Genomic DNA, 21,867 nt, shown 5'->3' on the forward strand with positions numbered 1-21,867 from the left:
AATTTAAATTCAAATTTTAATTCTAGGAAAAGATATTATTTTAATTTTTAGTTTTAAATATTAGATTTTAAATTATTACGATTAGTTATAAAAGGGATCCCAACAGGATGATTCCAGAACAACATTCCACAACATTATTCCATACAAATTTACATTCCATATTCCATGAGCAACTAATCCTCCATTGTTAAGGTTAGGAGCTCTATCTATTGTATGGATTGATACTATTATTTTTCTATTTTAATTCATGTTTTGATTTATATTTCAATAATTGTTTTCGTTCTTCATTTTATGAATTTGGGTGGAACGGAAGTATGACCCATATTCTAATTAAGTTCTTGTATAACTTGAAAAAGCTCTTTACTTGAACAATAGCTTGAAAACATATTATCCTGAATTTCTAATTGTTTGTATTTAACGGGATACGTGACATATAATCCCTTTATTTTTGGATAATTAGGATTCTTGTGCATATAAACTAGAATTTGATCATCACCTTCTAATTGGAATTAATTGACCAAAGATTGGCAGTTGATGAATTTTAGAGGAGACTAGGAAGGTCTAAGGAATTAGGGTCTAGTCACAAATAGTTTGCCATGAATTAAATCTTACATGATTAGAATTAGTTAATAAGAAAAGTCAATCCAGAAAATAGATAACTCTGAAACCTTAACTGCCTTCTCAATATTTTATTCCCAACTTATTTATTTGTCTATCCTTTTGATATTCTGAGTTCGAACTTAAACCTTTTGAACATCTCAAAACCATTTTATGCTTGTCTAACTAAGTAAATCATTTAACCATTGTTGCTTAGTCTATCAATCCTCGTGGGATCGACCCTTACTCACGTATGGTATTACTTGGTACGACCCGGTGCACTTGCCGAAAAGTTAGTGGGTTATAAATACCGCACCACTTGGCGTCACTACTTGTTTGGTTTACACTTCATCGTCAAGACAGACAATGTAGCTACAAGTTACTTCCAAACTCAGAAAAAGTTAAACCCCAAACAAGCTAGGTGGCAAGATTTCTTAGCTGAGTTTGATTTCAAATTTGAATACATATTAGACAAGACTAATATGGTAGCAGATGCGCTGAGCCGCAAAGTTGAGTTTGCAGCCATTTCCTTGGTCGAAGGAGATATTGTGCATACCATCAAAGAAGGGTTACATCATGATCCATTAACCAAGAAGTTGGTGGAGTTGGCTAGAGAATGTAAGACCAAAAGATTTTGGCTAGAAGACGACCTTCTCTACATTAAAGGGTGAAGACTATACGTCCCTAAATGGGAAAATCTAAAGAGAATATTAGTGAGAGAATGCCACGACACCAAGTGAGCTGGTCACCAAGGTCAGCGAAGGACCTTGGCACTCATTGAATCTTCTTATTATTGGCCTCAAATGAGAGATGAAGTGGAGAGCTATGTGAAGACTTGTCTTGTGTGCTAACAAGATAAGATTGAAAATAAGACACCAAATGGGTTATTGGAACCTCTGCCTCCATCAGAGCGACTGTGGAAAAGTGTCTCTTTAGATTTCATCTCTGCCTTACCGAAATCCGAGGGGTTTGGATCTATTCTCGTGGTAGTGGATCGATTTTCGAAGTATGCTAATTTTATACCTGCCCCTACTCATTGCACTACAGAGGAAGCAGCACGACTATTCTTCAAGAATGTGGTGAAGTATTGGGGATTGCCTAAGAGCATCATTAGTGATCGAGATCCACGCTTCACAAGACGACTTTGGACAGAGTTGTTCAAACTCCAAGGGTCAGAGCTTCATTTTTCAACTAGCTTTCATCCTCAAATCGATGGGCAGACTGAGAGAGTGAATGCCTTACTCGAGTGTTACTTGAGGCATTTCATAAGTGCTAATCAGAAGGATTGGACAAAACTGCTAAACATTGCTCAATTCTCATACAATCTATAAAGGAGTGAATTTACAGGGAAGAGTTCATTCGAGATTGTGACTGGACAACAGCCGCTTACAGCTCACTCTCTTTCTTCCTCTTACTCAGGGAAGAGCTTTGGAGCTTATCATATGATTAAGTTATGGGAAGAATAAGCAGATATCACTCGTTCTTACCTCAACAAAGCTGCAAAGAGAATGAAGAAATTGGCAGATAAGAAGATGAGGCATGCAAGCTATCAAGTGAGAGACAAGGTAATGATTAAACTTCTTCCACAACAATCCAAAGCCTTTCGCAAGGTTCATAAGGGATTAATCTGCAAATACGAAAGGCCATTTGAGATCATTGGACGTGTTGGGGAGGTTGGTTACAAAGTACAACTCCCTCCCTCCATGAAGATCCACCGGGTCTTTCATGTGAGTATGCTTAAATCATATCACGAAGACCAAGATGAACCGAGTAGAGGTGACTCGAGTCGTGCTCCGCCCGTGGTGATTAGATCCTTTGATAAAGAAATTGAAGAGATCTTAGCTAATCGCGTCATGCGACGAAGAGGAGTACCACCAAGTATACAATACTTGATCAAGTGGAAACAAGTGGAAACAATCCGTTCTTTAAGCGGCATAGGCATCTCGGATTCAATTTTTATTCTAAACAAGTTTGACACAAATCGGAGATCCGGAAACCAAGTTATACTCCGTCAAAGTTGACCAAAAACCACAATTTCATACAAACCCAAAAATTCTATTTTCAAAACAAACCAATTTCAACCCCTTTCAAAACCAACCAAAAATCAACCTCAAGCCTCCTTAACTCATATTTTAATATTTTTATTAAATTCACAATCCACTAATCTACCATTTTGACCAATCTCAATCAAATAACTCAATTTCAAACAAAATACCATATCATATATCTTTCCTCATCCCAAGTTTCAACAATACCAATTCCATCAACCTTCAATACATACAATCAATATCATCCTCACTATCAACATGGTTTCACCCACAATTTAATCTCAACCAATCATTAAGCATATATCAAAACATGCATATCTCTCATACATCATACCATCAAAACATCCAAAATCCACTAATCACATACATAACAATACAATTCATCTCAACCAATCAACAACATCAATAGTTTAAATCCTATCTTAGAGTCTCTAGCCTAAGTTTTCACACCACATTACATTTTAGATATAGGAAACCGAAACCATACATTGGCCGATTCTCCGCTCAACCCGGAACACCTCCAAATCACTTTTTCACAAGCTCTTAAGGCTTCAACAACTCCAAGAACAGATTTTTAGCACACAAAAGCCCTTTTCCAAGCTTTCCAAGACTTCAATCAAGTCTCAACATACATATATACACTACCTAAACCACAATACCACATTCAAACATACCCACTCAAAACCTAAACATCATAAACCAATAAATTCTACTAGGATTGAGAATGTTACCACACCCAAGGATCAAGGAGACAAGATTAAGCCTTCCATTCAAGTTAGTTAGATCCTATAACATCAAAAGCTCACAAATTTCAACATTTTTACCCATAAATTTCGAAAATCAAGGCTGAAAGAAGTGGGATGAGAACGTGGTTTACCTCAGAAATAAAGTTATGGACTTTGTAGAGGTCAGCAACGTAGTCGCGTGGTCGCAAATGGTGCGACAATCGGAGCTCCGAATCAAAAGTTATGATCAAATGAAGATTGAAGTGAATGAGGGCAAGGGTTTCATGCTCCCCCTTCCCCTTTTCAACGTGTTTTGTTTATGTAGGGAAGAAGAGGGTGCTGAACCCTTTTGTCTAATGTGGCTTGGCTGGGCCTTTGGCCCAATATGAATCTAGTTGGTCCGGTTTGATTCGTTTGACTCAATTTTAAGTCGATTTTTTTAAAATTAGTGTCAAAATTCTTGTTTTAATTTTCTCTATCATATTAAGTCATAAAAATCACATTTCTAATTTTCTAGAATAAATTTTAATTTATAATAGATTTTACAAAACTCACAAGAGGATTTTGTTTTGATCCTAGAATTTAGATCATGAACAAAAAGCTGTCTTCCAAGATAAAATATAAAAATTGGTAAAATAATAATTCTCAATTGTTATTTTCGATTTATATAAAAACATTTTCAGGTGAATAGTCATTTAGATATATAAGTTTTGGAACTATTCCGATACTTATTTGCTTAGTTGGCTAGTTAATAAAACAACGAAAAAAATATTAAATTCTATTAAAAAGACTCTACTTATATTAAAAAATTTTAAATATAAGAAATATAAATAAAATGAATAAATATGTAATCTGCAATTTTAAAAGTGCTCTAGAATATTGTTAAAGACAAAATATATATATCTAAATAATTAAAAATGGATTTTTTTTATCCTCGCTGTTATATATGATACTCAATATTAATATTATAATTTTTAACTTTTTTAAAATTTTTGCAATATTTTCGACTATATGTTGGGTCAAGTAATTTGACGACCTTTTATTACTTTATTGAATTCAAGGAGTTAAATAAAATTAAAATAATAATAAAAATTTCTAATATAATATTCCACTAGAGTTAAGCTGTTTTATATTGCTTACATTAATGATTTACTATTTTTAAAATAAGGAAAGGACATAAAAATATTCTAATAATTAATTTGAGAATCATACTATATATAATAATATTAATAATATTAATAACAATGATTTTAGGTTTATATAAAACCTAGTTTCATTTACCATAAACTTATAATTACAAAAAGAGATGACTAAACACGGTGTGCTTTATGTACTAATAATATTATTAATTGGAACAATTATTTGTTCTCTTAATGTTGAATCCGACGGCTTTATTCGCGATGATGAAAGAGCGTGGTATCCAAGTATTTATGATGCCTACAATGTTGTCTTGTGTTTAGAAAAATGCAACGAAAGCTATAACATGTTATCGAAACAATCAAGAAATAGATTGAATAGATGCAGAAAGAATTGCAAAAGGCTAAATGATGCTATACAATGGTGCAGGACTCGCTGTCGTAAGGATGAAGTTGCATATAAGAAATGCATAAAACAATGGGCTCGATTTTTAAAGGGAAATCCACTTCAGAGGGAGATAGAAAATTTTAGAATATATATTGATGAGTGCACCTAGCTAGTACTTTATTAATGGTAAGTATTTTTTATTTAAGATGTTTTATTTTATTTTTTTGAATTTTTTTTAGTTTTGTTTTTTAAAAAATAAATGCACCTAGTACTTGATGTGATGAATACTACTTTTAATTTTGGTCCTAATAGTATAAAATAATATATAATAATTCAAGAAATGTTTATTCCAAATTCATCCAATTTAGCATCCAAATAATATAAATATTCTGACATTGTTAAAAATAAAATATATCTAAATAATTAAAAATAAGTTTTTTTTTATCCTCACTGTTATATATGATATTTAACATTGATAATATATTTTTAACTATATTTTAAAAATATTTGCTATCTTTTCGACTATATTTTGGGTCAAGTAATTTGATGACCCTTTATAATTACTTTATTGAATTCAAGGAGTTAAACAAAATTGAAATAATAATAAAAAATTCTAAAATAATATATATTCCTCTGAAGTAAAAACTTTTTATTTCGTTTATATTGGCAATTTACTACTCTTAAAATGAGGAAGAGACACAAACTAATGAAGGAATATTCTAATAATTAATTCGAGAATCATACTGCATATAATAATATTAATAATATTAACAATGAATTTAGTTAGATTATATAAAGCATAGTTTCATTTATCATAAACTTGTATTACAAAGAGAGATGACTAAACATGGTGTACTTTATGTACTAATAATAATATTGATAATCGGAACAATTATTTGTTATGTTACCGTTGAATTCGACGGCTTTGTTCGTGATAATGAAAAAATGTGGATTCCAAGTGTTGATGATGCCTATGATCTTGACTCGTGTCACAGAAAATGTAACGAAGCCTATAACAGCAAATTATCGAGAAAATCAAGAAATAGACGACGAAGATGCAGAGAGTCTTGCAAAAACCTAAATCAGTGTATAAAATGGTGCAAAGAGCAATGTCGTGGGGATGAAGATGCATATAAGAAATGCATAGAAGCATGGTTAAGTCAGATACAAAGAAGATATGGGAAAAATATTATACGTTCAAGTTTTTTTATGAACCAAGTCTAATCAAGTTAAATAAGAATACTTAGAATAATGTACGTTACTTATAACTGATTTTTGTTATGTTAGACTAACTTTATTATTAGTTAGACTTAATTAATAAAAAGATTTAAATATATAACATTATTTTTTTTTTTACAATTATTTCACTTATAAAATATTATAAAATATAATAATTCAAAAAATATTTATTCCAAACTCATCGATTTTGACATCTAAATAATGTAAATATTCTGACATAAGAATAAAGATTTGAGAACTTAAATATTAGCATTAACCTACTACATCATCATATTACGCAGTACTACTTAACGTAATATGTTATTATCTATTTAACGAATTGAAATGATCATCAATTTGACTTACATTTTATCTTTCAGTAATTAATGATTTAATATGACTAAAAAAATTATTTAAAAAATAGATAATTTTTCAAAAATAAATTTAACTATTAATCTTAATTTAAATGCTTTGAAAGGAAAAGAGCATCATATACATCTAAATTAATGCCTAATAGGTAATAATATGTGAAAGTGATTTTAAACCATAACAGAATCACGATGTACAGTAAAAAAGAAGTCATTAGTCCAATAAGGAGAAGAAAAATAGTACCCTATAAAAGAGAAGAGGAACCAAAAAAGACCAAGTCTAATAATCTTAAACACAAACATAAATATTAACTTAAGTATAGGAATACTTTGTAAATACATTTTCTATCATGGTTCATGGTTGAACGAATCAACGAGTCCTAGTTCTCATTACGATATCGAAAATTCAGAAATACTTCAAATAGTTAGATCGTACAATAAAACATAGGGTTAAGTATGATTTTGATCTCTAAGATAAAGATCGAAAATCGATTTTGTTTTTAGCTTTTTTTTTTTGCTATAAAATGGTCCCTAAGATTTAACATAATTTTAAAATCGTCTTTCATCAGATATTTATATCCTTACCCTCTATCACAATTTAACGTAATTTGATAATAAAAAATAAAATTGGTAAAAAATTAGGAACCATTTTGTAATGAAAAAAATGTTGAGGGCAAAATCGATTTTCAACTTCTATGTTGGATACCAAAATCATATTTAACCCTTAAACATATTAACAATGATTATAAAACATTATAATTTGTTGTTGCCAGTAATATGTTAATTTATATCTAGACATAATTAGTTGGTGGATAGAACGATGAGGGGTCGCAGCAACCGTGTTGGAGTTATAGTGAAATTGAAATAATTAAGCAACAAAAAATTTAACTATATAAAAAAAATTAGAGGAGAAATATTAAATTTTGTTAGAACTTGAAAAGACATTATTATAATTAAAATTTAAAAAGATTTGATATGTAATAAATTGAATAAGCAGAGATGTAGTATGGGAATTTGTAAATACCTCAAAATATTACTTATTAAGGATAAAAGATATATTTAACCTTTTCAAAAATAAGTAAAAAAAAAAAGTGTTTTTTTTTTCTTTTATCCTCGTTGTTATACATAATACTTAACATTGATATTACATTTTTAACTTTTTAAAAGTATTTGCAATTTTTTTTACTATATTTTGATTCAAGTAATTTGATAACCCTTTATTACTTTAATGAATTCGGGAAGGAGTTAAACAAAATTGAAATAATAAAGTATTCTAAGACAATATTTTACTATATAGTGAAGATTTTTTATTTTGCTTACATTAATAATTCACTACTCTTAGAATAGGGAAGGGGCACAAACTAAGCAAGGAATATTCTAATTAATTAGAGAATCATACTGTATATAATAATATTAATAATAGGAAAAGTCTAGGGACCAGCAATTTTTGTGTTTTTTGGCCAGCACTTAACCATCAAAATAAAAGTAAGTGATTTTCTACCATTAGATGTAATCTCTCATCATTAAAAATATTATTGATGACCAATTGATAGTTACAAAACATCAAAATTGCTGGCCCTAACATTCTTCTTAATAATATTAACAATGATTTTAGGCTTATATAAGGCCTAGCTAGTTTCATTTATCATCATGAATTTGTAATTGTAAAGAGAGAGAGATGACTAAACACAATATGTTTTATGTAATAATAATAATGATAATTATTGGAACAATTATTTGTTGTGTTATAGCTGAATTTGATAGCTTTATTGGTGATCATGAAAAACCATCGTTTCCAAGAACTACTGAAGATGCCTTAGATCTAGCAGCATGTTACAACAAATGCAACCAAAGCTATGACAAATTGGCGTCACCAATATCAAAACATAGATGGGAAAATTGCCGAATGTTGTGCAAAGCGCTAAACAATTTTATAGAAACGTGCAAAGAACTCTATGGTGGGAATAAAGATAAATACAAGAGATGCATAGAAGAATGGAATGAAATTGTGAAACCTATATTGCAGTTTTCGTTAATTATTTGATAATAAAGTTTAGGTCCTATATAAAAATGCTACGTCAATATTATAAAAAAAATTAATTATTAAATTAATTATTATATATTTATATATAAATATATGTATTGCTTAATTTATTTTTAATATATATTTTATATTAATAATTAATTTAATAATTATTTTCAGTGTATATTCAATATAGAATTATATATTTTTTATGATATTTTTTATTTTAATATACCAAAAAATAATCTATCATAAATTAATATTTTATTTAAAAATTTATTATTAATTAATACATTATTATATATAAAATAATAAAATTTAAATTTTTAATATTTTTTTTGGGTGACTAAATTTTTAATACTTATTTAAACACATATATGAGTTGATTATCTAATCACGTATTAGTATAAAGGTCAGAGAAAAAAAATAAAAATATTTTAGCTACCCACGGATGCAAATAAACGTGGCAACAACCAAATTAAAGGATATATATATATATATATATATATATATAGAAAAAGGAAAAGATTCAAACCTGAGAGAGATACTGAACACATTCCATTAGATGAAAGAGACTCTATAAAAAGATAGGGATCACAGCCCAATCCAAAAGACCTAGAACACTAGACTTCATCCCATGGAGAGAGAAAGATCCAGTCGGATGGGAGTTTCATTACTAGAATCTCCGCCGCGGTCTCATGAACTGAACTTCGTTGCCTTCCCGCGCGCGAAGCGAATGGGCGCTGTGCTGTGGATCAGTTTCGGGGCGGGGGCGAAGAGAGACCACAAGAATGATTCATTTGGATCGACGAGCTTTTTATATCTTAAAGTTAAATAGGTGTAATGATTCTTGGACTCAGATTCATGAACTGTGGTGAGTGGAGGCTTGCTAATTAAATACTATAAGTAATTAAAAATTAGACACCAATGTACCCAAAAATAAATAAAGAGAAAAATTAAACATGCGTAAAGGACAAATTAAACAAGTGTAATTTTGGACTACTTTAACTATTATTACAAGAATTTAATAAATTAATGACAAACTTTTACAAAAAATATTTTTTATTATTAATCCATTACTAACTAATAAAAGATTTGTGACGCACTAACGACAAAATTAATGAATAATCACAAAATGTTCAAACCTGAGACAAGTAACTGATTAGTGAGAAATTTATGAGTAAATTTATTTTTCGTAAATTGAATTTTATAGCTAAAAAAAGAGGAGAAAAAATTTATCGTTAATTTATCACAAATTAATTAGCAAGTGACAATATCAGTCACTTAAGAGTTCAATCGAATAAAAATAAAATAGTAAGAAATATTGTTGTCACTATTCCGTCGCAAGTATTTGATATACAATTGGCGAGAAACAATTCACACATTAGTTTGTTGTTAAATAAACTTTGTGCGAAAGGACTAATTAGTGAGAAACAATGTTCCTAACTAATCCGTTACAAATATTTGAAATACATTTTTGCGACGAATAATTTCCTAACTAATTTGTTATTAAAGTTTTTTTTTTTAACGAACAACTAGTTTTTCATCAATTTTGTCCCATATTAATATTGTAAAATTTAAATTAGGTTAGCGACGAAAAATAGTCGTCGCTAATTAACTCGTCGCAACGGATAAATCATTTAGTTAGGGAAAGTTTTCCTTGCTAATTAGTCGCTAAAGTGGAAATATGGATGTTAAGTGTCTAAAACATCAGTAGCGAGAAATTTGCGACTAAGAATGAAGAAGAAGAACATAAAAAAGAAGAAGAAGAATACAAAGAAGAAAAAGAGAAGGATATGAAAAGGTGGCATGTTCACACGCGCTAATAATAAAGCTAGTTTTTGTTAGATTTAAACCAACTTAATTAAATTCAATTGTTGCAAAAATTTAAATTTATAATAACATTATTATATTAATTGTATTTTTTATAAAGTAATATATAGTAGTCACTTAGACTACAATTAAATATACTAAAATATATGAAATATAATAATTTATGAACTGTTTATTCCTGGATATGAAATCCAAATAAATATTCCGTCGAAAGAAGAAAATTTTGAACATTATAATATTCACATATAATTTTTAACATTTCAATAATCTTTTTATTAAATTGTTGTTAAAAATAAAGACACAAGGATCGACTAAACAAAGGTGGTAACAATTAAACACAAATGATTAAAAAATAACTAATTGTCAGTTGTTCATTCTAATTTTATATCTTTTGCAAACTAATAAGATTGTGTTTGAAAGAGAGACTGGAATTAAAAGATAAAAATTAAGAGATAAATATTAAAAGACAGATTAAATTTTTATATTATATTTAATATAAGATGTATAAAATTGAATTATATTTCATATCTTATTTAATTTAAAATAAATATGAAATTAAAATAAAAAAAAATTTACTAAAATACTCTAATTTAAAAAAAGTTATTCTTATAAAATAAGATCGAATGAAATTGTTGAATTTCAAATTAAACAAAACACAAATTGATTCCAAACAAACTACATGCCTGTTCTTTGTTCTTCATTGTTTTCTTTTTTTTTTCAATTTTTTATTTATTAAAAAAAAAACTCAACTCAACTCTCTAAAATAACACTACCTCAGAAGTAGTCAGAACCCAAATTAGCAGAAAAATTGTATTTTTTAAAATAGAAGAACAAACACCTCAATAATCAGCACCCTCAAATTTTTGCATGTTGAAAAATGGTGTTTGTGTGTCAGTGTGTGTTTCGTTTTCAAAAAAAAAAAAAAAAAAAAAAAAAAAAAAACTACAAGAAAAACCCTTGTTTGATTAGAGAGAGAGAGAGAGAATATGTCTTGATGAATAAAGGTAAATATAGAAAGAAGTGTTATTAAAATTTTTAATTTCGTTTTTGCAAATATAAAAAGAAAAATTTTTATTTTATATTTTTATTTTTTGGAGTTATTAAAGAAATTAAAATTTTGAATCTCAAAATAAAAATTTTAATTTTATTTTTAATCATTAAATATGATACTGAATTTAAATAAATATAATTTCAGTATCTATAAATAAATATAATTTAAATAAAATACAAAATTAATTATTTTACATTTCACACATTAAATTAATTTTTTATATATTTTATTTGAATTTAAAATATTATATTTGATTTGAACCCTAAATAATTAATTTCACATTATTTTACTATTACAAGAATATAAATTTTAAAAAATACCTGTATATATAATCCTAATAATACATTTAAAAGATGCTCCAAAAACTTACTTTTGTTACTTTTTGTCAAAATTTTAACTGTGTTAGATTGATTAAAGACATAATTACTTAATATTCTAACAAATTTATTGTACAATAACTTGATACAAAATAACTTATCCTCTAATTTAAAAGTACTAAAAAAATGACAATTTTTTATATAAGAAAAAAAACCACTCAACCTTTTTTTCTTGTCGTTATTCACCTGAGAATTTTTTCTGTTTCCCAAAAAACGTTAAGTCAATTAGTACCAACACAACAATAACAGTAACAAAATCTAAAACTAGTAATCATATAATAATCACTCATTTTAATGACACACTTTCCACTTAGAACCTTTAATTAATAATTTCACCTTTTTGTTCCTTTGTTGACAACCTTAATCTTCACCCTTTTAACAACACTTTCCACTCTCTCTCTTCTTCTTCTTCTGTCTCCATCTTCCATCTCAAGCTTCCACCAAACACAATCCATTTACACTTCTTTCTCAATGCAACAACAACAAGAACAAAGCTTTTTGAACTCAGTTTCACATCTATATCATCATGATCTTCAGCATGGAACAACAACAAAAACATGTTCTTTTGCTACTATTACTTTTGATGTTAACACTGTGCTGTGTTGTTCTCACTGAAACTGACCCTTCAGATGTAAAGGTTCTAAACCAGTTCAGAAACGGTCTCAAGAACCCTGAGCTCTTACCATGGCCTGAAAATGGTGGAGACCCATGTGGAAACCCTCCATGGAAGTACATCTTCTGCAATGGCAAAAGGGTATCTCAGATTCAAGCTAAAAACTTGAACTTGATTGGTCCTTTGCCTCAAAGCTTCAACCAGCTCACAATGCTTGAGAATCTTGGTCTTCAGAACAACAAGCTCAATGGCCCTTTACCTTCTTTCAGTGGTTTGAAGATGTTAAAGTTTGCATTTTTGAACCACAATGAGTTTGATTCAATCCCTTATGATTTCTTTGAAGGACTTGAGAGTCTTGAGGTTTTAGCATTGGATTACAATGTTAACTTCAATGCAAGCAATGGTGGTTGGAAATTCCCTTTGACTTTGCAAGGGTCAACACAATTGACCAATGTTTCTTGCATGAGTTGCAACATGGTTGGTCCAATTCCTGAGTTCTTGGGTAGCATGGTGTCTCTTTCTGTGCTGCAGCTTTCAGGGAATAACTTATCTGGCGCGATTCCGGCGAGTTTTAAAGGAATTGGGTTGCAGATTCTGTGGTTGAATAACCAAGATGGTGGTGGTCTTGATGGTACTATTGATGTGTTTGCAACAATGGTTTCTCTCACAAGTTTGTGGCTTCATGGTAACAATTTCAAAGGGACTATTCCTAAGAACATTGGTGACTTGGCTTCTCTGAAGGATCTTAATCTCAATGGTAACCAACTTGTTGGGGTAATTCCTGATTCTTTAGCTAAATTGCAATTGGAACATTTGGATTTGAACAATAACCATTTAATGGGTCCAACCCCAAAATTTGTAACACCTAAAGTTACTTTTGATTCCAATAATTTTTGTGAAACAAAACCTGGGGTTTCATGTTCCTATGAGGTTATGGCACTGATTGAGTTTCTTAGTGGGTTGGATTACCCTTTAAATCTTGTTAATTCATGGATTGGTGATAATCCTTGTGAAGGTCCATGGTTAGGAATAAAGTGCAATGCAAATGGGAAAGTTTCTATGATTATTTTGTCTAAGTTTAATTTCAGTGGTACTCTTAGTCCTTCTGTTGCGAAATTGGATTCTCTTGTTGAAATCAGATTAGGGGGTAACAAAATCAGTGGTGTGGTTCCTAGTAATTGGACTAGTTTGAGATCACTGAAATTGTTGGATCTAAGTGGCAACAACATTTCAGGTCCATTGCCAAGTTTTGATAAGAGTTTGAAGATTGTTACTGATGGGAATCCTCTGTTGATGAATCATAGTAACTCCTCACAAGCTCCCTCCTCCTCCTCCTCCTCCTCCTCCTCCTCATCATCATCATCATCATCATCATCATCATCATCATCATCATCTGTTAATAAGCCAAATCCATCTTCTGGAAGGGGCGAACTTTCTTCGGTTGATACTCCAACAGCACCATCAAATTCCAACTCTGGCAGTTCTCTTGAATTGAAGAATCCCAAAAGAAAGAACTTGGTGTTGATTGTGACCCCAATTGTAGGTATTGTTGCTGCAATTATTCTGCTTATTCCAATTTATCTGTATTGTTTCAAAGGGAGAAATGAAGCCTCCAAGGGTTCAAGTTCATTAGTAGTTCACCCTAGAGATCCATCTGATTCAGACAATGTGGTAAAGGTTGTTGTTGCTAGCAATGGCAATGGAAGAAGCATTTCCACAGTTTCAGCAAGTGGTTCTGGGAACCTAAACACCAGTGGAAATGCAGTGTCTCATGTAATTGAAGCTGGAAATCTTGTAATATCGGTTCAAGTCCTTCGAGGCATTACCAAGAATTTCGCGCCTGAGAATGAGCTCGGCCGGGGTGGATTCGGGGGTGTTTACAAGGGAGAATTGGATGATGGGACTAAAATTGCAGTGAAGAGAATGGAGGCTGGTGTGATAAGCAGAAAAGCCTTAGATGAGTTCCAGTCTGAAATCGCAGTTCTTTCGAAAGTCCGGCACCGGAATTTGGTGTCTCTTTTGGGCTATTCAGTAGAAGGGACAGAGAGACTACTAGTCTATGAGTATATGCCACAAGGTGCTCTCAGTAAGCATCTTTTCCAATGGAAGAGCTTGCAATTGGAACCACTTTCGTGGAAGCGAAGGCTTAACATTGCATTGGATGTTGCTAGAGGAATGGAGTATCTTCATACTCTTGCTCACCAAAGCTTCATTCATAGAGATCTTAAGTCATCAAATATTTTGCTTGGTGATGACTTCAGAGCAAAGGTCTCAGATTTTGGACTTGTTAAGCTTGCTCCGGATGGCAAAAAATCTGTAGTGACTCGGCTTGCTGGAACATTCGGATACTTGGCACCAGAATATGCAGGTGATTTGTTTTTTCATAACTCCTTTATAGAATTAATAGAGCCATTGACCTTGTATTATAGTATATATGTCTAAATATGTGGTTGTTCTTTCAGAAATTAGTAACTAATGAAGACATTAATCAATTTTATTCATCTTTAGTGATACTTTTAGAACTTCTACTGTCCTCATTTATTTGCTACATTCATAAATATTCATGGTTCTGTTTTTGTTTTGTTGATTCTTTTTATATGTTTCAGTGACCGGAAAAATCACTACAAAAGCAGATGTTTTCAGTTTTGGTGTTGTTCTGATGGAGCTACTGACCGGATTGACAGCACTCGATGAGGACCGGCCGGAGGAAAGCCAGTACTTGGCAGCATGGTTCTGGAATATAAAATCAGATAAGGAGAAACTTATGAATGCTATTGACCCTGCACTCGAAAAACAGGACGAAACCTTTGAGAGCATTTCCATCATTGCTGAGTTAGCTGGCCATTGCACTGCCAGGGAACCAAACCAGCGGCCGGATATGGGGTATGCCGTGAGCATTCTGGCACCGCTCGTTGAGAAATGGAAACCGATTGATGATGAAACTGAAGAGTATTGTGGCATAGACTATAGTTTACCCCTTAACCAAATGGTGAAGGGGTGGCAAGAGATGGAAGGAAAGGATTTAAGCCATGTGGACTTACAAGACAGCAAGAGTAGTATTCCGGCAAGGCCTACTGGATTCGCCGATTCTTTTACGTCCGCGGATGGCCGGTGAAACAAATGGTATGTTGGTTTCCTGAATGCATATTGTTGTCCATTTTCTTGTTCTCAATGTGATCTCTTGCCAAATGTTGAGTTCAAATGTTGTGTATAATAAGCTTTGGAAAGTTCCATATGTATGCATTGTAATTTTTTAATTTTGATGGCTTTAAGTGTTGTTTATTGTAGATAGTGATTAGTGAGCTTTGATCAATGGTAATGCTTGTTAATTATGTAAAATGGTTTTGTTTGGGGTTTGGTTTTGTACCATAAGAACAAAGAAACCTTTCAGTATGTTGTAAAATATATAATCATTCATGTATTTTATCTTATAGCTTATATAAACTTTTGGAATAAATAGTTTCATGACATGTTATCGAAACTTTTAGAGTAAATGCCTTTTTCGGTCCTTAACCATTTGTCCGATGGACTTCGCACCCCCTAAGAAATCTAAAAACCCAAACAAATCGGTCTCTATCTAGTTTGATATATGTACGTTCCAGTCCCTGGTTAGGGATCGGAAAGAGCATTTACTCAAAGTAGATAGGGACTCGAACGTACATATATCAAAGTAGATAGAGACCGATTTGGGTTTCTAGATTTCTTAGGAGGTGGGAAGTCCATCGGGCAAATGGTTAGGAACCGGAAAGGACAATTACTCAAACTTTTATGACCAAAAGGCGTAGAATTCGACTATAACTTCTTCAAATTTGCAACTTTTTGTTTGATTTAAGATTGGATAGCTTAGAGTTATCCATACAAGTGTAAGTATATGTTCATTTTTTTTTTCTCTATATTATTGTAGGGACAAGGTTCCATGAACCAATCAATAAATCATTCAAAGTAGTTTGTCTTTCTCAATTGTTCTGATATGATCCAAACACACCACAGTTTTGGAATATAGTTATTTAAAGAGGGAAAGTAGACAAAAATAACAGCTTCAAAGACTCATTATTATGAATAAGGCAATGGAGGAGGAACCATTTTGGTGGGGGCAATCTAGTGTGAAAACAAATTTAGTGTTTGTGACATCATTAGCCATTTTTATTACACAGCTTCTAGCACTGTGCTAGAGATTCCATGTGGTAAATTTATTAAATGAATTTGGATTTTTTTATTGTCTTTTTCTCCTCTTCTTACACAGTGTATTAGATATTTTTTTTTCTTGTCAAATGATATTTTCTGTGACTAATTCTTTTAAAAACGAAAATTCTTCTAAAAATGAGTAATTTACTACTAGAAGTTTTACCCACCTATGTAACCGTTAGAAATCAAATCTCTTCATTAGATGCTTGTAAATTTCATTTAACCCCCAACTATGTTATGTCTCTTGATTAGAAAATATAGTTGATATTTACTATTATTAATAGAATTTAATTTTGATACACTGACAGTACAAAACGTCTTATACAGTCGTAGAACCATATTCGTTTTTTTTACGACTATTCAATCGGTCAATGTGAAAGGTAATTATTTTTATTGATGTATTATTGCGTAATTGAATGCACGTGTAAAACTATCTTACACTGACAATACATCAAAATTAAATTCTTATTAATAATGTCCAAATCTTTTGAGACTTATTTCTTTATTTTTAGTATTTTTTATTTTCAAAATTTTGTGGAAAAAAAAAACAGTGATAATCATAAAATTTTTGTTTATTGTTTTTACCTTCTTCTTTTTTTATAATTTTTTTAAAATAAAAAATATTAAAAATAAAAAATAAAAACGTAAACTAAACCCATCCTTAATTTATGACTAGGAAATAATAAAAGACTCTAAAATTTCAGTTATTTGTGAACTACATTAGGTAGTATATCATGTATAGATGTGGCATGGAAATAAATTGAACGAGTTGCCAAATTAAGATGGCAACAAATTGTGGGGTCATTTCTCTTCTTCTCACATTGGAATATTTGAAATCATGTGACACCTGTGGCCTAAGGTTATCAGTGTGCTGTAAATTTAATAATAGGAAGCCTCATAAAGTAAAGAAAGAACAAAACCATTCATCATATCATGAGCAATAAACTTATAATAATGCATTTTCTTGTTTAGTATTGCAATGTACAAAAATGGAAAAAAATGATCACTTTGAGACAAATTCACTTAGTTGGCCTCATCACATGGAAAATTATTGCATGATGCCTCACATTCTAAGCTCTTAGTTGGTGTTTCTTTGTACCTTTGTCACTCCAAAGCATTCATATATATATATATATATATATATATATATATATATATATAATTTTGATGTATTATCAATGTAACACGTATTTTCAATTACGTAATGTCGTATCATTAAAAATAATTATTATTTTTATTGACGACATGAATAATCATACAAAAAAATAAATATGATTGTACCACTGTATTAATACATTAAAATTAAATTCTATATATAATGTGATCTATTTGCTGTTAGTATGTTAATTGTTACTATAGATCAATTATTTGCATTTAGGTTTGACCAAATATATTTGCAATATATGTAACAAATTTCATTCGTCATTTACGATATATTTACATAAGAATATTAAGCACCTGTTATTTTATTTTAAGTATGTCTATTAAAGTTTCTCCATAGAGAAATATACTGCCGTATTGTGAATTATGCATTATGCTTGAGGTTCAATTTTATTTACTTGGATTAAATGGCATGTTGAATAAAGCTTGGTCTAGATTCATTGACACGTTTAAAATAACATGGTTGCACACAAAATAATATCCGAATATATTCAAAACTCGTTTAATTGTAACAAATTAGAGTTTGTAACATAAGCTTGTATGTCTTGATTGTTAAATAATAAATACATTTTCTGAAAAAAAAAAAAAACAATTGTTACTATCTAATACAATTATTAACTTTTTTTTTTTTAATTTCACTCCATCCAAAAATGAGTTTAACCAAGATAATCTGAAAATAAATATCTTTCAACAACCCACTTCATGGTTGGAGACATATCATAAACCATCAAAATTCTATTAAAAAATGAAAACTTTGGATGGTGTTCTGGATTCGGTCTCCGGATCTCCAACGACCTCGCTAGGACCTGGTCTTCCGGATTCAGACTTTGACTGCAGTTTGAAGTTTAAACTGATTTAAATTCAAATATTTTTATTATTTTAGCCAATGAAATAAAATAAAATGATAGCATAAACTATATTAAAGAAGCCTCATAGATATGTTATATATTTTTAAGAGAAAGTTTAGGAGCAGTATTTTCATTGAAATTTGACCAGCACTTAATTATAAAAAAAATAAATAATTTTATATTATTAAATGTCATCTCACACCACTAAAAATATTGATAATAACTAATTAATTACTATATATTACAAATTTTGTTAACCTCTTAACATTCTTTTATTTTTAATTCTCACTTATACCTTTTAAATCTATCTTGATTTAAACGTTAGAGTATATTTGTAAGTATCAATCCGTATGAACGAAGTCATGTACAGATGTCAATCTTTTCTTAATATCCTTCGTCGTACAAAAATACTACAATTCATAATACATGACATTATATTATAATTGAAGTAATTTTTAATAGCATTCGCACAACTATCTGGCTAAACAGCAGCCACCTTAGATATCATTATAATCCATAAAAATCAATTACCTCTAATCGCATTAAGAAATTTTGTTGCTATTCTCCGATGTTACAATTGTTAACCATCTCACTTTACCAAACAGGTTATTCAATTTGTTACTTAAATACAAAAAAGATGGCCTCAATTTCCAGGAAAAACAAACAAATATCCCAAAATATCCCCCCAAAATACGGAGACATATGGTATCATTTCATCTATCTTTTTGGCCTGTAACATAAATCTTTATTAATTAAAATCACATATGGTTTAAATTTTTACCGTGTCAAATTCTTTAATAGAATTCAGATACCCAATAAATTTATTTTTGATTCCTCGGATAAATACCGTGCAACATAAAAAATAATCATAACGAAGAATATATATATAGGAATAATAATTATATATTAGAAATTATATATATAATCATGCTAAATAATATATTAAAAATATTTTTGATTAACTGCTTAGAATAGTTTATATATGCATGAAAACAATTTAAAATTTGTAGAAATAGAATGAGAAGAAATACTTAATGACTCTTACATATTTGTAGATTATGTTAGAAAAATTTAACTCAATTTGAAGAGTTATTTTGCAAGTCATATAATATTTTTTATGAATTTAAAAATACTTATTAAACACAATTTTATAGAGAATTCAGTTAACTTTATAACTAACTTTGAACCAAAGGGATAATGGTGGCTTGAGATATTTACAAAATATTATTAGTATGTCAGAAGAATAATTTGTCGTAATATATGAACTTGTAACAGATTTATCTAATTGAATTTGAATTTGATTTTGTAATAAATTCAAAGAATAAAACTAATTTTCTTATTTTTTCACATAGTTAAATATTATTTAAATCTAATAAATATAGAATGAGTTATGACTATATCTTCAAGTATATATTATTTATTGTCGATTAATTAGGAATTCCCTATAATTAATATTATCATAGTTTTAAATTTTAAATTATATATGTTAGTTTTTTAAGTGTATTATCTTTTTAATTTTTAATGAATTTAAATCTTATATTCTTATAAATTTAATTAATTAATTTTATTCAAAAAATTTGTGATGGTACAATATATATATAAAATTATATATAAAAAAATCACCCTAAATAATACATTAAAAAATATTTTTGATTAACTGCCTAGAAATAGTTTATGCGTGAAAACAATTTAAAACTTTTTATAAAATTAATATTAAAAATAAAATTTTAAATAATTAATTAATATTAATTCTTTATTTTTAAATCATTTTTTTAAATTTTATTTGTTAGAAGAATCAAAGATAAAATTAAAAAGTTATGCTTTAAAATTTTGAATTTAAATATAATTTCAAATAATTATTTAATATTGACTGAAAAAATTAAGTTCCTATTTAATTAAAGGTGAAAACTAGTGTAGTCGACTTCACGTGAGAATCGTTAGATAATTTGACTGATTTAACTAAATTTTTATCTAACGACTCTCTCAACTATCAACTTCACGTAAAATCGACTGCAGCTAAATTTTTGCCTTAATTAAATTCGAGTTTGACCAGTTCTCCTGTCCAACATGAAAATTAGGATTTGATGATAATTGAAAATTAGGATTCAATAAACTTAGCTTACCTTATAGACTCTAGTTAACTAGTTTAGTATCAGTTCAAAAATTTTGAAATGTCACACATTTACGGATCTACCCCTAAAACAGTAAGACCCATACTTCATTGCTACCCTATAAATAGAGCGCCATAAAACCCTCTCTTTCTTCACACTCTCTCCGTTCGCTAAACAAAATTAAAGAAGCGCTAACGATATGAACGAAATGTTAGCCGGCGGGATCCGCCACTACCCCGTCGTCTACAGCGACGGAGAGAGAGAAGTCAACGTCGGAACAGTCTCCGTTGACCCGGCCGAAATCTCCTTCAAGCGCCTGCTTCGCCACCTCAGCAACAAGGTCGGTATTCCGTCGGAAGATCTCATCGTCTACCTCTCCTCCGCCGACAGCGGCCGGAAAGTTCTTCTCTTCGAAAAGCTCGATCTCTCCCTCGTCTTACCTAGCGACCGCTCCGGCGAGCATTACTTCCACGTCGTCAAGCGCCTCACGAAAGGCTCAGCAAAGAAGAACGCGGCGAGCGTCGTCAAGAAGAAACGGCGGGTGGATCCAGTTCGCGCCGCCATGGAAGCACTCCAGGAGTTACGTGTAAGGGCGATTTCAGCGAAGGCGCCTCTGTACATGGAGGAAGAGTTGGAGGAAGAGTTGAGGAAGAGGGATCTTTTCATTGAAAAGAGAGGTTTATTGACGAACATGGCGATCAACGACAACGTGAAAATTCCGAAGAAAGAATCCAATGGTTGCGCCGTGGAGAGAAGCGACGGTGCTCGCGAAGGAAGAGGAATCTTGAAGATTTGCAGAGTGTGTCAAAGAGCAAGGATGACAGGAATCGGCGATGGCGGTTTTCATCCTTGCGTATACGACAAGATAATTCAAGGGTTCCGCCAGTCACGGTGGGGACCGATTTCTCCGTCGCCGGTAAGGAATTTTGACAAAGATCTCTTTGATGAAGATTTTCTTTCATCTGTTATGGAATTGGAGAAACTTATCAGAAAAGAAATGAAAGAAATGAAAGAAATGAGCAGTGATCTTATGCGGTGTGACATACTGTAAGGTAAATAAAAATGTAAAAACTATAAAGGTCTGTGGTAACCATAGAGATGAACATAGTCAAATATAATCGCTTATATATATATAGATAGTTTTGTCAATGTAGTTTATGTTATGATAATGTGGATGTTAGAAAG

At 30.4% G+C, this 21,867-nt stretch overlaps 2 protein-coding genes across 2 annotated transcripts; both read left to right on the forward strand.

Moving 5' to 3' along the window:
* The first annotated feature begins 12,137 nt into the window (after window positions 1-12,137).
* On the forward strand, window positions 12,138-15,798 carry LOC107626348 (receptor-like kinase TMK3). Its single transcript, XM_016329213.3, has 2 exons — window positions 12,138-14,745; window positions 14,984-15,798. Exons 1-2 carry the CDS (start codon window positions 12,291-12,293, stop codon window positions 15,490-15,492), a joined length of 2,964 nt encoding a protein of 987 aa, XP_016184699.1. The 5' UTR covers window positions 12,138-12,290; the 3' UTR covers window positions 15,493-15,798.
* Window positions 15,799-20,881: 5,083 nt separating this feature from the next.
* LOC110268205 (uncharacterized) lies at window positions 20,882-21,867 on the forward strand. Its single transcript, XM_021114103.2, has one exon. The coding sequence runs from the start codon at window positions 20,882-20,884 to the stop codon at window positions 21,731-21,733; it is 852 nt and encodes a 283-aa protein (XP_020969762.1). The 3' UTR covers window positions 21,734-21,867.

This window comes from Arachis ipaensis, chromosome B2 (genome assembly GCF_059453495.1).
Source record: "Arachis ipaensis isolate K30076 ecotype BB chromosome B2, ASM5945349v1, whole genome shotgun sequence".
Taxonomy (NCBI): domain Eukaryota; kingdom Viridiplantae; phylum Streptophyta; class Magnoliopsida; order Fabales; family Fabaceae; genus Arachis; species Arachis ipaensis.